The sequence below is a fragment of the Emydura macquarii genome, unplaced genomic scaffold (assembly GCF_026122565.2).
Source record: "Emydura macquarii macquarii isolate MOO-44397 ecotype Brisbane River unplaced genomic scaffold, CSIRO-AGI_Emac_v2 contig_1790, whole genome shotgun sequence".
Classification (NCBI taxonomy): domain Eukaryota; kingdom Metazoa; phylum Chordata; order Testudines; family Chelidae; genus Emydura; species Emydura macquarii.
Genome location: NW_027131927.1, coordinates 5,687,878 through 5,703,367, shown reverse-complemented (window position 1 = coordinate 5,703,367; position 15,490 = coordinate 5,687,878). Strand labels below are relative to the sequence as shown.

The window sequence follows — 15,490 nt, the reverse complement described above, 5'->3', positions numbered from 1 at the left end:
TATATTTATTTATTTATTTGTTTGTTTTAAATCTCAAGAGTTTTTAAGCTGATCTCAGAATTTTTCTGGGTGAGCTCATGATCTTTGACCATTAGGGGTTGCCAACACTACTAAGAAGCGCTGGGTGAAAATGGTTTTCCTATCTCCTGAGAATTTTCAAGATTTCAAACATTTTTTTCATCCTCAATTGGGACAAAAAATCAAAATCTCAAAAATTTCCAGGATCGCCTCCAGTGCCTTTTTAAAGTGCCTTTTCTTTGTCTTTGATTCCCATCGATCAGCTTAACAGTGACAATGGGGCCGAATGAAATCTTTCAATCACTTTCTATCTTGTACCAAATTTACAGCTTTGTTTATCTTTAAACTTCCTTGTTCTGTGGTCATAACTATCCAACACATCCTCCTTGGTCTTCCTCTGTTTCTAGCTCCTTGGACTATGATAAGTATTGCTATGTGTGGTATCCTAACTGACTCCATTTCTGACACATGTCCAAACCATCAAAGTTGTCCTTCTTGAATCTTCTGGAACACTGTAAATGAAGTTAAATTTCAAAATGAAAACCTGAAACTTTTTGTTTAGAAAATGTCAGAATGATGTGTTTTGACAATTTTGGAACTTTTTTCAACTTTTTTTCAAGTTGGGAAGTTAATCAAAACTGACCATTTCCCGAGAATGGTTTCGGTTTGATAAATCTGCCTTTTTCAGGGAAAAAAGTTAAATCAAAATTAAATTCATTAGCTCTGCTGCTAATGAAGGGTTGAGGTTGGGGTGTATGCATGAGACAAACTGTTAAGAAAGCAGAGTCCTGAGTCACAATCTCCAACCAGTATACAACTTCTGGTCGCGCTACCCCCCTTAGCCGTCTCTTTTCTAAGATGAACAGCACAAATCTTTTTAGTGTCTCCTCACACGGAAGCCATTCCAGACCTTTGTTCATTTTTGTTGCCCTTCTCTGAACCTTTTTCAGTTCCACTGTATCCTTTTTGAAATGGAGCGACCAGAATGGGACACAGTATTCAGGGTGTGGGCATACCATGGATTTATATTGGGGCATTATGATATTTTTCTGCCTTATTTTCTATCCTTTTCCTAATGGTTCCTAACATTCTGTTAGCCCACTGCTTCCCAACCTTTTTGGCTCGAGGGCCACAGATGTCATTTTTACAACCCTGAAGGGCCATCAGTCTCCGCCAGCAGTCCCCCACCCCTCCATTGCAGTCAGACGGAAGGAGTTCAGCGCGGAGGCTGCCTCCCTCCTCGCTGATCTCCCGTCCCCCTGGCTGCAGCAGGGAAACCGCACGCATCCTGTAGCCCCATGCGCTCCACCTGAGTCCTTAGGCAGTGACTCCCTTCTGCAGCTGGAGGACTGGCTCTCTGGCTCCAGCAGGGACTTGAGCACCAAGGGACCCAGGCGGAGCGCTTTGCCATACTCCCTGCTACAGCCAGGGAGAGGGGAGCACTGATCTCCCGTTCCCTTTGCTGCAGCAAAAAGCCTGCACCGGTCTTTTAGCCCTGCGGCAACGCGCTCCGCCTGGGTCTTAGACAGCTGCTCTCTTCTGCAGCCAGCGGGAGGGGAGCGGTGGGCCAAGGACTGGGAACCACTGTGTTAGCCTTTTTGACTGCTATTTCACATTGAGCAGATGTTTTCAGAGAACTATCCACGGTGACGCCAAGATCTCTTTCTTGAGTGGTAACAGCTGATTTAGACCCCATCATTATATATGTATAGTTGGGATTATGTTTTCCAGAGTGCATTACTTTGCATTTCTCAGTGTTGAATTTCATCTGCCACTTTGCTACCCCAGTCCCACCCAGTTTTGTGAGATCCCCTTGTAACTCTTTGCAGTCAGCTTTGGACTTAACTATCTTGAATAATTTGCCACTTCACCGTTCACCCCTTTTCCAGATCATTAATGAGTATGTTGAACAGAACAGATCCTTGGGGAGACCCCCGCTGTTTAACTCTCCATTGTGAAAACTGATAATTTATTCCTATTCTTTGTCTCCTGTCTTATAAAAAGTTACTGATCCAGGAGAGGACCTTCCCTCTTATTCCATGACTGATAATTTTCTTGAGAGACTTTGGTGAGGGACCTTTTGTCAAAGCTGAAAGTCCAAGTACACTATGTTGACCAGATCGCTCTTGTCCACATGCTTTTTGACACCCTCAAAGAATTCTAGTAGATTAGTGAGGCATGATTTCCCTTTACAAAAGTCGTGTTGACTCTTCCCCTACAAATCGTGTTTATCTATGTGTCTGTTAATTCGGTTCTTCAGTATAGTTTCAAGCAATTTGCCTGGTATTGAAGTTAGGCTTACCGGCCTGTAATTGCTGGGATCCCCTCTGGTGCCTTTTTAAAAAAATCAGTGTTACATTAGCTATCTGCCATTCATCTGGTACAGACGCTGATTTCTGCAATAGGTTACGTACTACAGATAGTAATTCTGCAGTTTCATAGTTCAGTTCTTTCAGAACTCTTGGGTAAAAACCATTTGGTCCTGGTGACTTATTACTGTTTAATTTATCAATCTGTGTGAAACCTCTTCTATTGACATATCCATATGGGATGGTACCCCATGCGGTCCCTAAGCTTCTGACTGCTAGAAGCTGGGACTGGATGACAGGGGGTGGATCACTCGTTAATTGTCCTGTTCTGTTCATTCCCTCTGAAACATCTGAACCAGCTACTGTTGGAAGGTAGATATTGAACCGTTGGTCTGACCCAGTATGGCCATTCTTATGTTCTTATTTGTCACCCAGAAAGAATAGCTCTGATGTGCTCTGCAGTGAAGACCGATGCAAAGAATTCATTTAGCTTCTGTACAATGGCCTTGTCTTCTCTGGATGCTCCTTTAGCACCTCAATCGTCTGTGGCCCCTCTGACTGTTTGACAGGCTTCCTGCTTCTGATGTACTTAAAAAGTTCTTACTTTTAGTTTTTGCATCTTTAGCAAGTTGCTTCTCAAATTCTTTCTTGGCCTGCTTTATTTGACGCTTAACCTGCTGGATTTTGCATTCCTTCCTATTATCCTCAGTAGGATTTGACTTCCAGACTTTAAAGGACGTCTTTTTGCCTCTAACAGCGTCCATTACTCTGCTGGTTAGCATGGTGGTATTCTTCTGGTCCTCTTATTATCTAGACTGGGATAGTTAAAATGGGACCACTTTTTTGGAAAGAACGGCTTTGGGGCAGGGACCGTCTTTTTGTTCTGTGGTTGAACAAGCCCTGGTATGATGAGGGCTGGGTCCGTCACTCGGGTGCTACACACCCAACAGCATTAAAGTGTACACAGTGGGGTCCTGCTCCATGGCAGGGGCTCTCAGGTGCTACCATAATACTCTTAATAGCTATTAATATGTATAGCACCTAGCAAAATGGGGTCCTGGCCTGTGACTGGGGTGCCAAGGTGCTACCGTAATATACCTAATAGCAATTAATATGTATAGCACATGGACCAATGGGGGTCTTGATCTATGACAGGGTGGCAAGGTGCTACCGTAAAACACCTAATAGTAATTAATATATATAGCACATGGCACAATGGCATCCAGGTCTGTGACTGGGGCTTCAAAATGCTACCGTAGTACACCTACTAGCAATTAATACATATAGGGCAGCGGTTCCCAAACTGTGGTATGCATACCACCAGGGGTATGCAGGCCACCTCCCATTGGTACGTGTCCTCCTGCTGCCGGCCATTCTGCCCCCTTTCTCCCCCCCAAACACACTCTCAGCGGCTGGCCAGGAGCCGCTTTGGCGCCGTCCCCACCCCCAGGCAGCACGGCAGCCCAGCCGCTCTGGCCCCCTCCTCCCCAGGTACACTCACAGCAGCTGGCCAGGAGCCACTCTGGCATCAGCCCCACCCCCCAAAACTTGGTGGCGGCACTACAGGTGGAGGCGTTTTATGTTGGTGGTGCGCAACGTGGTAGAGTTTGGGAACCACTGGTCTAGGCATGGCACAATGGCATCCAGGTCTGTGCTATGGCTTCTAGGTGCTGTGGTTATACAAATAATTATTCATAATAACAGGGCTGCTCTGGGAATAAATTGGGATTGGGATCAGAAATCTCGCGGTTTCTCTAGTTCTCAGTCTTAGTACCCTCTTGCTGTAAGTCGCTCCAACATCCCCCAAGAGCGCTGAAGCTTATCCCAGCTCTGTGTGTTTCCTGCTGTCAGCCTGGACATGTTCTGTGGTGTTGGCGTGACTGGCTGGGCCTACAGTGGCTGGGACCCCGAAGGCTGAATCGGGGGGGGGACCAGCTGCACTTCGCCCTTTGCCTCGCTGCTAGAGATATTACATGCTGCCTCCTCCACCACCTCCGGGGGGTTGATACCGATGGGAGCTGGTTGTATGGCAGTCTGCTGCTGGGACGCGCTGACTGGACTGGAACCTTTCGCTGGAATAGGTCGGCTTTTGTCAAAATCTTTGCAGGAAATGATCAGACTGATGTGTTTTCATATTATCATTTTGGCTCATATAATAAGACAGTATATCATTGAATCATCAAATCCTAGAAGGTGAGGGTTGGAAGGGATCTCAGGAGGTAGCTAGTCCAACCCCCTGCTCAAAGCAGGACTAACCTCAGCTAAATCATCCCAGCCAGGGCTTTGTCAAGCTGCACCTTAAAAACCTCTAAGGATGGAGATTCCACCACCTCCCTAGGTAACCCATTCCAGTGCTTCACCACCTGCCTAGAGAAATTTGCTTTCTTAATATCCAACCTAGACCTCCCCCACAGCAACTTGAGACCATTGCTCGTTGTTCTGCCATCTACTACCACTGAGAACAGCCTAGCTCCATCCTCCCTGCAACTCCCTTCAGGTAGTTAAAGGCTGCTATCAAATCCCCCTCCTTCTGCAGGCTAAACAAGCCCAGTTCCCTCAGCCTCTCCTCATAAGTCATGTGCCCCAGGGTCCTAGTCATTTTTATTGCCCTTTGCTGAACTCTTTCCAATTTGTCCACATCCTTTCTGTAGTGGGGGGCCCAAAACTGGACACAATACTCCGAATGTGGCTTCACCAGTGCCGAATAAAGGGAAATAATCACTTCCCTCGATCTGCTGGCAACGCTCCTACCAATGCAGCCCAATATGCCATTAGCCTTCTTGGCAACCAGGGCACACTGCTGACTCATATCCAGTTTCTCATTCACTGTAACTCCCAAGTCCTTTTCTGCAGAACTGCTGCCTAGCCCGTCGGTCCCCAGTCTGTAGCAGAGCATGGGATTCTTCTGTCCTAAATGCAGGACTCTGCACTTGTGCTTGTTGAACCTCATCAGATTTCTTTTGGCCCAATCCTTCAATTTGTCTAGGTCACTTTGTATCCTATCGTTGCCCTCCACCATATCTACCACTTCCCCCAGTTTAGTGTCATTTGCAAACTTGCTGAGGGTGCAATCTACCCCATCCTCCAGATCATTAATTAAGATGTTGAACAAAACTGGCCACAGCACTGACCCCTGGGGCACTCTGCTTGTTATGGGCTGTCAGCTAGACATGGAGCCAGTGATCACTACCCGTTGAGCCTGATGATTTAGCCAGCTCTCTATGCACCTTATAGACCATTTATCCAACCTATACTTCTGTAACTTGCTGACAAGAATATTGTGGGAGACCATATCAAAAGCTTTGCTAAAGTCAAGGTATATCATGTCCACCACCTTCCCCACATTTACAGAGCCAGTCACTGCATCCTAGAAGGCAGTCATGTTGGTTAAGCATGACTTGCCCTTGGTGAATCCATGCTGTCTGTTCCTGATCACCTTCCTCTCTTCCAAGTGCCTCAAAATGGATTCCTTGAGGACCTGCTCCATGATTTTTCCAGGGACTGAGGTGAGGCTGACCAGTCTGTAGTTCCCTGGATCCTTTCCTCCCTTTCTTGAAGATGGGCACTATATTTGCATTTTTCCAATCATCAGGTACCTCCCCCAATTGTCACGAGCTTTCAAAGATAATAGCCAATGGCTCTGAAATCACATCAGCCAGCTCCCTCAGCACCCTCGGATGCATTGCATCCGGCCCCATGGACTTGTGCATGTCCAGCCTTTCTAAATAGTCCTGAACCTGTTCTTTCAGCGCTGAGGGCTGCTCACCTCCTCCCCATTCTGTGCTGCCCAGTGCAGTAGTCTGGGAGCTGACCATGTCTGTGAAGACAGAGGCAAAAAAAGCATTGAGTACTTCAGCTTTTTCCACATCCTCTGTCACGAGGTTGCCTCCCCCATTCTGTAAGGGACCCACACTTTCCCTGACCACCTTCTTGTTACTAACATACCTGTAGAAACCCTTCTTGTTACCCTTCATGTCCCTTGCTAGCTGCAACTCCAGTTGTGCTTTGGCCTTCCTGATTTCACCCTTGCATGCTCGAGCAGCATCTTTATACTCCTCCCTAGTCATCTGTCCAAGCTTCCACTTCTTGTAAGCTTCCTTTTTGTGTTCAAGCTCACTGAAGATTTCCTTGTTAAGCCAAGCTGGTCACTTGCCATATTTGCTATTCTTTCTGCACATAGGGATGGTTGTTCCTGCGCTCTCCATAAGATTTCTTTAAAATACAGCCAGCGCTCCTGGACTCCTTTCCCCCTCATATTAGCCTCCCAGGGGATCCTGCCCATCAGCTGCCTGAGGGAGTCAAAGTCTGCGTTTCTGAAGTCCAGGGTCCGTATTCTGCTGCTCTCCTTTCTTCCTTTTGTCAGGATCATGAACTTGACCATCTCATGGTCACTGCTGCCCAAGTTACCACCCTCTTCTACTTCCCCTACCAAATCTTCCCTGTTTGTGAGCAGCAGGTCAAGAGGAGCACGGCCCCTACCACGTTCCTCCAGCACTTGCACCAGGAAATTGTCCATAACACTTCTCCAAAAACTTCCTGGATTGTCTGTGCTCTGCTGTATTGCTCTCCCAGCAGATGTCTGGGTGATTGAAGTCCCCCATGAGAACCAGGGCCATGAGAACCAGTGTAGACGTGCTGTCTGGGGCTCACTTTCCCATCATCTCACAAAGTTGTTGTGAGGGCACCTCTGTTAAAGATGGTGAGGCACTCTGCTGTCATGGCAAAGATGCGGGGGGGTGTCTTTGGGAGCCATAATCTGGAGAGGAATGAGCAATTTGTGATGACGAGGCTCTTGCATGTACAATACACCAGTCAGTGCAAACTGGGTGTGAACGCACCACCTTTCCCGTTTGCACTGATACCCGTAGCACCACGGCACAAGGGGCAGAGGGGGATGGAGAGCTGGGCTCATGATATTCAGGTGTACTTGGAGCCAGTGGTCTGGCTCAGCCTATGAGGGGATGGGCCAGTGACAGCGTCTGGATCCTGACCCAATGTTTCTGCTGGTTTGGGGGGTTTCTGATCTGGAGTTCCCTCTTGTGGGGGACTTTGGTGTGGAAATGTTCCTTTTTTAAAAGTCTAATTTTGTAATTTCACATAAATGATCAAAATCTAGGTGGGGCGTGCATGTGCCTAGAGTGTAAAATGTGACATTAACATACCACGTTAATTTCATGCACCCCCTCCCCTTGCCTCAGGGTATCTAAAGAAGGAACCTGAGATAGGAAAGGGAGAGTGTGTGTGTGTGTGTGTGTGTGTGTGTGTTTGCGTGGGGGGGAGGGGCTGGGAATCAGGACTCCTGGGGTCTGTCCCTGACTCTGGGAGGGGAGTGGGGTCTAGTAAGAGCAGGGGGCTGGGAGCCAGGACTGCTGGATTCTGCCACTGACTCACCATTCAGCCTCTACCTGGGAACACTTGCATCAGCCAGGAGTAGTGGATAGTGCTTGCATGTGCACAGCCTTGTTTTTGAATCCGTGGACTGTGTGCATAGGGGAGAGTTCAGGATTATCCCTCTCATGGTCCCTCCTGCCCCTGGCTTGTGTGCATCTCCCCAGCAGGAGCTGTGGTGTTTGCTGGTGTTCATGCTAGACACAGCATTTTTATTGCTATTAGCTATAATACATTAGCACTGAGGAGCCCCTGTCATGGACCAGGCCCCCATTTTCCGGATATTGCTATTAGGTGTATTACGGTAGTCCCTAGGCGCTCCAGTTATGAACCAGGACTGCATTGCACTTGGGGCTGTACATTTGTATTGCTATTAGGTGTATTATGGTAGTGTGTAGGCGCTCCCATTGCGCTAGGGGCTGTACATTTGTATTGTTATTAGGAGTATTATGATAGTGCCCAGGTGCTGCCATTGTGCTAGGGGCTGTACGGACACAGAACAGAAAGATGGCCTCTACCCCAGGGAGTTGCAATCTGATCCCTAAGCTCAGGTCTTACACCCCTGGATCCCCTTTGTCTTGACATGGGCAGCCCTGGGGTTGAGGCTGCAGCAGCCAAGCTTGCATCTCCTTGGTGCCTTTTTAACCCTTTGCCCTCCCTCTCAGCTCCTGCCAACCACTGACTCTCAGAGCCCTTTGCAGCCGTAGGCTCAGGTTCTGCTTGGGACTGGGCTAGCACAGGGGCCTCTTGTGCAAACTGATTTCAGTGGTTCTCTTCACTGGTGTGGGGGGGTCAGTGCCCCAGCTCCTGTTACAAGGTTGAGGCCATTAATTATCCTTCCCCGCCCACCCCAGGATGAGGTGAGTGTTAGTCTCATGGGGAAACTGAGGCACAGAGCAGGCAAGGATTCTGTCCAGGGTTGGGATTAGACTCCAGGAGTCCTGATTTGCAGCTCTGGGCTTTAACCATGAGCCCACATTCCCTTGGGGTAAGAGAGGGGGAAAGTCAGCTCCATGATTGCCGTAAGGCTTGTCTGCAAGAGGCAGGGTGGTCCAGTGGTTAGGGCTGTAGCCTAGGCAGTGGGAAACCTGTGTTCCATTCCCTGCTCTGCCACTGACTTCCTGCGTGACCATGAGCAAGTTATTTAGGCTTTCTGTGCCTCAGTTTCTTCATCTTTAAAGTGGGGATAACAGTCATGCCCTGCCTCACAGGGGTGTTATGAGGATAAATCCATTAAAGTGTCTGAGGTACTCAGATACTCTAGTGTTGGGCACCACACAAGTTCCTAGGATATATGGGAAATTTACCAGAATAATTATACTGCGGTAGCTATACTGGTATGGCTCCCTGTGGCTGCTCTTATTCCAGGCCGTATGTGAATGTCTGGACAGGATCTGTTGTACGAAGCATGTGGCAGCTGATCAAGGGTTTGTTTTTTTTATTAAGCCCTAACAACACCCTTAATTAGTCAGAGCCCATTCGTTTTTTCTGTGTTTGAGATGGTCCCTGTTACCTTCTTCTTCTGTCCATGTGCTTAGGTGGCTTGTCAGCTCGCTGGCAACAAGCCCTGTGACTTCCCACACCACCAGGTTATTCCCGGGGGCATCTGGCCTTAAACTCTGAGTCCCTTATTATTATTAATTATTATTATTATTACTATTATTGTAGAGGCCCCAGCGAAAACCAGAAGTCCCTCAGGCTGGAAGCTGTCCAGATGCAGAGTGAGAGACAGTCCCTGCCCCGAAGGGCTCGCTGTTTAAATCGACAAAGGGTGGGAGGGGGAAACTGAGGCAGGGAGTGGGACAGTGACGCTCAACATCACATAGGACTAAAACCCCAGTTGCCAGAGTCCCAGCCTAGTGCTCTACCCACTAGGCCATGTTGCCTCCCTCCTATGTATTAAATTGCCCCTTTTTGCTGGTGCCCCCTTTCTGATCCCATACAGACAGAGTGGCGGGGGAGCGGCTGTTGCTACCCACACCCCAGCAGCCAAAAGCAGGGGGGTGTCTGCTGACCTTTCCTGGGGTTGCCATGGCAGCATCACCCTGGGATCTTGGTCTTGACTCTCCAGCGGCCATGCCTGGGGTGGTGGCAGTGGTGAGGCAGGCCTTTTGTGGCCTCTAGTGCTGGGCTGACTACACAAGAACCCATGCTGGGAGTTCCTGTTCGCGGCCCCAGGCTGAGGGATCCCTGAGATCTGTTGGGAGACTGTTACAGCAAAACATAGTATGTCCTGCAAATTCTTAGCGTGTGAATCAGAAAGTTAAGGAAACAACTAGGGGGCCATCCCTTTTGGATCTGGTTTTGACCAACAGGAATAATTAGTTGTGAACGTGAAGGTGGTCGGGAACTTGGGAGGAAGTGATCGTGATCTGATAGAATTCAAGATCCTATGGGAAGGAGGACACAAGAATAGCAAAACAAGGGCAATGGACTTCATAAAGGTGGATTTCAACCCTCATGGAGAAATAGTAGGCAAAGTCCCATGGAACAACCGATTAGGAAGAAGAGGAGCCAGACATCCAGCTATTTTGACGCAGGTTCCGATGCAGAGGAAAGATAAGAAGAGCCACAGGAGGCCAATGTGGCTGCACAAGGAGCTTTTTATCTCTCTAAAAACCAAAAGGGATACACACAGGAACAATGGAATCACAGGAATACAATGGAAGGAGAGGAATGTCACCGAGGAAGCAGGAATAGTGCGAGCGTGTCAGGACAAAACAGGCAAGGCAAAGAACGAGTTACAGCCGGCAAGGAAAGTTAGAGACGACAAGGAGCGGTTCTTCAAACGTCAGACAAAAAAGAAAGATCAGGGACAGTGTGGGCCTGCCGCTTGACGGAGAAGGGGAGCTGGGAACAGAAGATGACAGGAATGCAGAGCAGCTCAGTGCCTACTTTACTTCAGTCTTCTCACAAAAAGGAACACGTGGTGATATTTGCAAACTCCTGGATGACAGGAGAGGTCCCCGAAGATGGGAGAAGGGCTAATGCAGCGCTCACCTTTAAAAAGGGGGTGAAAGGAGGAGCCAGGGAACTATAGATCAGTCAGCCTGACTTTGATACCTGGGATCTACCGGAGCAATGTATAAAACATTCACTGGAGGATGGAGGGATGATCGCTAGCAGCCAGCGTGGATTTACCAAGAACTAATCACATCGAACCAGTTTGATTTCCTTCTTTGACAGGGTAATTGGTTTGGTGGATGGGGGAATGTGGTGGACATAACATAGCTGGACTTCAGCAAGGCTGTTGACATATGACATTCTGATAAGTAAGCTGGAAAAATGCAGGCTCTGCAGAACTACCATTAAGTGGATAAACAGCCACAAACAAAGAATGGAACAATGTCGGATTGGAGGGAGATCTCGAGTGGGGTTCCACAGGGATCTGTTCTGGGTCAGGTGTGTTTAACATCTGTATTAATGACCTGGATGTAGGAATAGAGAGGATGCTGATCAAATTTGCAGATGACACGAAGCTGGGGGGGTTGCCAACATTTTGGAGGATAGCGCTAAGATTCAGCGGGATCTTTACAAATTGCAGAACTGGGCTATAGAGAACAAAATGAAATTCAACAAAGACAAATGTACAGTGCTACACTCACGGAAGGAAAAACCAAATGCACAAATACAGGATGGGGATAACGGGCTTGGCGGCAGCGCTACTGGGAAGGATCTGGGAGTTGTGATGGATCGCAAGCTGCACATGAGTCAGCCATGCGATGCTGGTGCAAAAAAACCAAATGCAATTTTAGGTTGCATTAACAAAGGCAGAACATGCAAGTCACGGGAGGTGATGACAGTACCGCTTTACTCGGCACTGGTTGGGCCTCAGCTGGAGAGCTGTGTCCAGTTTTGGTCACCAATGTACAGAAAGGATGTAGAGAAACTGGAAAGGATCCAGAGGCAAGCGACAAAGATGCTCGAAGGGGTGGAACGCAAGCTATATGAACAAAGGCTGAAGAAATTGGGTATGTGTAGTTTGGAAAAGAAGAGAGTAAGGGGGGATGTAGCGGCCTTCAAATACTCGAAAGGCTGCCATAAAAAAGATGGAGAAAAGTTGTTCTCTGTTGCCAGAGAGAGCAGGACAAGAGGCAATGGGTTCACACTACAGCATAGCAGATTTAGATTAAATTTCAGGAAAAACTTCCTACCCGTAAGAACAGCCGGACAATGGCACACACTGCCTCGGGAAGTCCTGGAAGCTCCTTCATTGGAGGTTTACAAAAGGAGGCTGGGTAGCCACCCGTCTTGGATGGTTTGGACACAACAACTCCTGCATCTTGGCAGGGGGTTAGACTAGATGGCCCTTGCGGTCCCTTCTAACCTTGGGGTTCTATGATTCATCCTGCTACGTGCAACTATCAAAGACGGCTGGGCAGGGAGCGTTCTGTCACACATGTACTGCTGCCTAGCTGCTCTCCTCCCCTCTGGTACGCCCGTGGGGGCAAAGAACTGGAGTCGTGTCCCCCCCCCCGTCGGCACACTGGGCTTCCTCTCACTTCAGGATGGAAAGGAAGAACTAGGGAAGAGGTGAATGATGGACTAGAGCGGCGGTTCTCAACTTTCCAGACTAGTGTGCCCATTCCAGGGCTCTGAAGCCTGAGCCCCGCCACCTGGGGCCAAAGCGTGTCACTTAACTTCATAGGGCTCGCTGTGGCAAGGCAGTTGCCCTGCTTGCCATCCCCTAATGTTGGCCCTGCATTTGCAACACCCCTAAATCCATCCTGTGACCTCCTGGGGGTCATGACCCGCCAGGCTGGGAAATATGGATCTAGATAGTTGACGTACCTCCTGGAAGACCTCTGCATACCCCCAGGGCTGCATATACACCTGGTTGAGAACCACTGGCCTAGCGGATACTGCACTGGAGTGAGATCTTGGATACTTGGGTTCTCATCCCCACTCAGCCACTGACCTTGTCCCTTCCCCTGTCTGTGCTCGTTGTCTATTTGATCTCGGTCATTACGTGTCTGGGCAGTGCCCGGCCCGACGGGCCCTGATCTCGGTCATTACGTGTCTGGGCAGTGCCCGGCCCGACGGGCCCTGATCTCGGTCATTACGTGTCTGGGTGGCGCCTGGCACGACGGGGCCCTGATCTCGGTCACTGTGTATCTGGATGGCGCCTGGCGCGATGGGGCTCTAATTTCAGAAGTTACTGTAATATTAGTAGTCTAAGATTCTGAACCTGTCTGGCAGCTGTTCCCTGCACGATGCAGACAGGTGCATGAATGTGCTGGTCTGTACCCAATTTGGAGGGGACCCCAGAGTCAAAGATGGGGGTGTTGCTCTAACCTCACTCAGCGGGGAGTGGCCCAGCGAGCCTGTTAGTCTCCTGCACTTATCCGAAGGGGAGATTGTGCCTGTCTCCATCACTTATCCTTGAAAGATACCCCTGCCGTCTTAGCTTCTGCCCTACGTGCTCCCAGCAGCTGATCCAAAATGATCGAGCCCATGTGTCTGTGGGCAGCTCCCTGGGATGGCCACAGCCTCCTGCCTGAGCTAAGACCAGGTCTGCATAGCAGACATCTGGCAGGCCAGGGCCGGAACGCCGGGATCCCTGATCGACAGCAAGGCCGGAAGAAGCCCAGAGTGGAGATACAGCTATCCTGGCAAACGGGGTGCTTTCTTGGCTTGGGGTGCCTGGAGGAGTGAGCTATCCTGGTTAGTGCCCGGCTGTGCTGGGCTCGGAGACACCCCCATTAGGAGAACTGTGCTGGGCTAGACGTCTCCGGCGTATGTTATGGTAGCACCAGATGACAGACAGTCACTGCCCCAGAGACCTCACAATTGAAACAGATGATGGGTGGATTATTCTCCCTATTGTACAGGTATGGGAAACTGAGGCACAGAAAAGGAGTCACCCACAGTCACCCTGCAGAGCTGGGACTTGAACGCTGTTCTCCCATGTCCCAGGTCTGTACTCTATCCACTAGGCAATACTGCCTCCCACAGGGGCACCCCCAATCTCTCCTCTTTTTTGTCACCCCCAGCCCTTGGCAACAGTGGATGGATTTTCAGAAACATGAGCTTCGTCTGTCTGTGCGTTGACTCCATGGTGGGGGGAAGAAAACTGACTCTTTCTCGCCTCTTGTTCTTGTAGGAGGCCTGGCCCGTCTCCAGAGGCAGCCGCTCAGAGACTGCGCTAAGGCGGCCTGAAATCAGCTGATCTGGAGCAAAGTGGCGCGCGAGTAAAGATGGCCGCCCCATTCGGCAATGAGGTGAAGTGCGTTAGCGTAGAGTGGGACTTCTTGCACGGAGTGTTGGTTAAGAATCAGCCGGTGCCCTGGTAAGATGCTGGAGAGGATTGATTCTTTGCATACACACAGCCCCTTCCCCCTCCCTGTCTGAAAACACTCTACGGCCGTGGCTTGATAAAGGCAGACGAGCCCCGCAGATGGTATTGTCCTACCGGGAAACCAAAATCCAGGGAGAAGTAAATGCCCACGGTCACTCAGCAAGTTAGTGCAGAGCTGGGAGGAGAACCCAGGAATCCTGGCTCCCATTCCCCTGCTTTAACCACTAGCCAACCACTCCCCCCACCCTGGCAATACAGACCAAGCTCCCAGTCCCCCCACTCTAACCACTAGACCTCACTCTCATCCCAAAGCTGGGACTAGAATCCAGGGGTCCTGATCTCAAATCCTGCTTCCTCAAATCAGTAAACACTTTCCCTCCAAGTCCAGCCTGCCAGTCCCCTGCTGTGCTCACTCGACCACACTCCCTCTTGCAGTTTGCATAGACCCTGGGTATCCTGACTTCCATCCCCGCTGCGCCATTTGCTCTTCCAGCCACTCCCTGCAGTGAGAATTTTTTCCAGGCTCGCTTGCTGACAGTCTGAAGTGCTGAGGTGGACAGGGATCAACCTCCAAACTTCTGGCACCAAACTGAATTGTGGCTCGGATACTTCTGAGGGTCTCCCCCCCTCCCTAAAATCTTTGTAGGGGGGAGATGCTTTGGCTGAAACATACCACACAAATTCAGCCCCCTCCATTCGGCCACCGGCAGGGTTCCCAGCTATAGCCTGAATTGAACTGGCCAGCAGCCAAGTGTAGAGAGGTCTTCCGTCCTTGGAGAGCCATCGCTGAGGATTATGTCATCACGGGATGAGGACCCAGAGTGTTCCATCTTAATTAGCCATTCCACGAGTCTAGACCTGACGCAAGACAAACAAGTGCCGGCAACTCCTGGGGCGACTCCCGGCCAGAATTGGTATCCAGCCTCATGGGAAAAAACTGGAAATGTGCCAGCAAGTGCCCCACGCACTGCTGGGAACTCCCTTCTCATGTCACGATCCCCACATTCGGGGTGCGTTGGACAAAGAGCTTCAGCTGAGGGAAAAATGGTTTGGGTGGGGTTTTTTCGACAAAAATGTTTTGTTTCAAAATGGTGTTTCATATTCAAAATGGCCTTCAAAAAAAAAAAAAAAAAAAAAAGCAACATAGGGTGGAAAACACCCACATCAAAACAAAACACTAACGCCCTCCCTCCCCCCCAAAAAACAGATGAAAAACACTCAAATAAAAATCGCCTAAAAACAAACAAAAACAAAAAAATCCCACAAAAAAAGGTTAAAAACACCCAAAACCAGCTAACTAAAAAAAATCATTGTGAAGTGATTATTTTGAAATGAATCGAACCCCCCAGTTTGTTTTGAATTGACCTGAAATGTTTTGATCAATTCAGACTGATTTTTTTTTCAAGTTTTTGATTTGATGAAAAATCCCCCTCCCCTCTTTTATTTTATTTATTTTTTTGTTTTGTTTTGGTTGGAT

At 49.1% G+C, this 15,490-nt stretch overlaps 1 protein-coding gene across 1 annotated transcript in view; it reads left to right on the top strand.

The window, feature by feature from the left end:
- The window catches only part of NPAS1 (neuronal PAS domain protein 1), a 103,177-nt gene that overhangs the window by 9,339 nt on the left and 78,348 nt on the right, over positions 1-15,490 (top strand). Inside the window, exon 2 of the mRNA XM_067557329.1 lies at positions 13,819-14,004. Coding sequence (XP_067413430.1) covers positions 13,913-14,004 — 92 coding nt within the window. The 5' untranslated portion in view covers positions 13,819-13,912. The remainder of the gene's footprint in view (positions 1-13,818; positions 14,005-15,490) is intronic.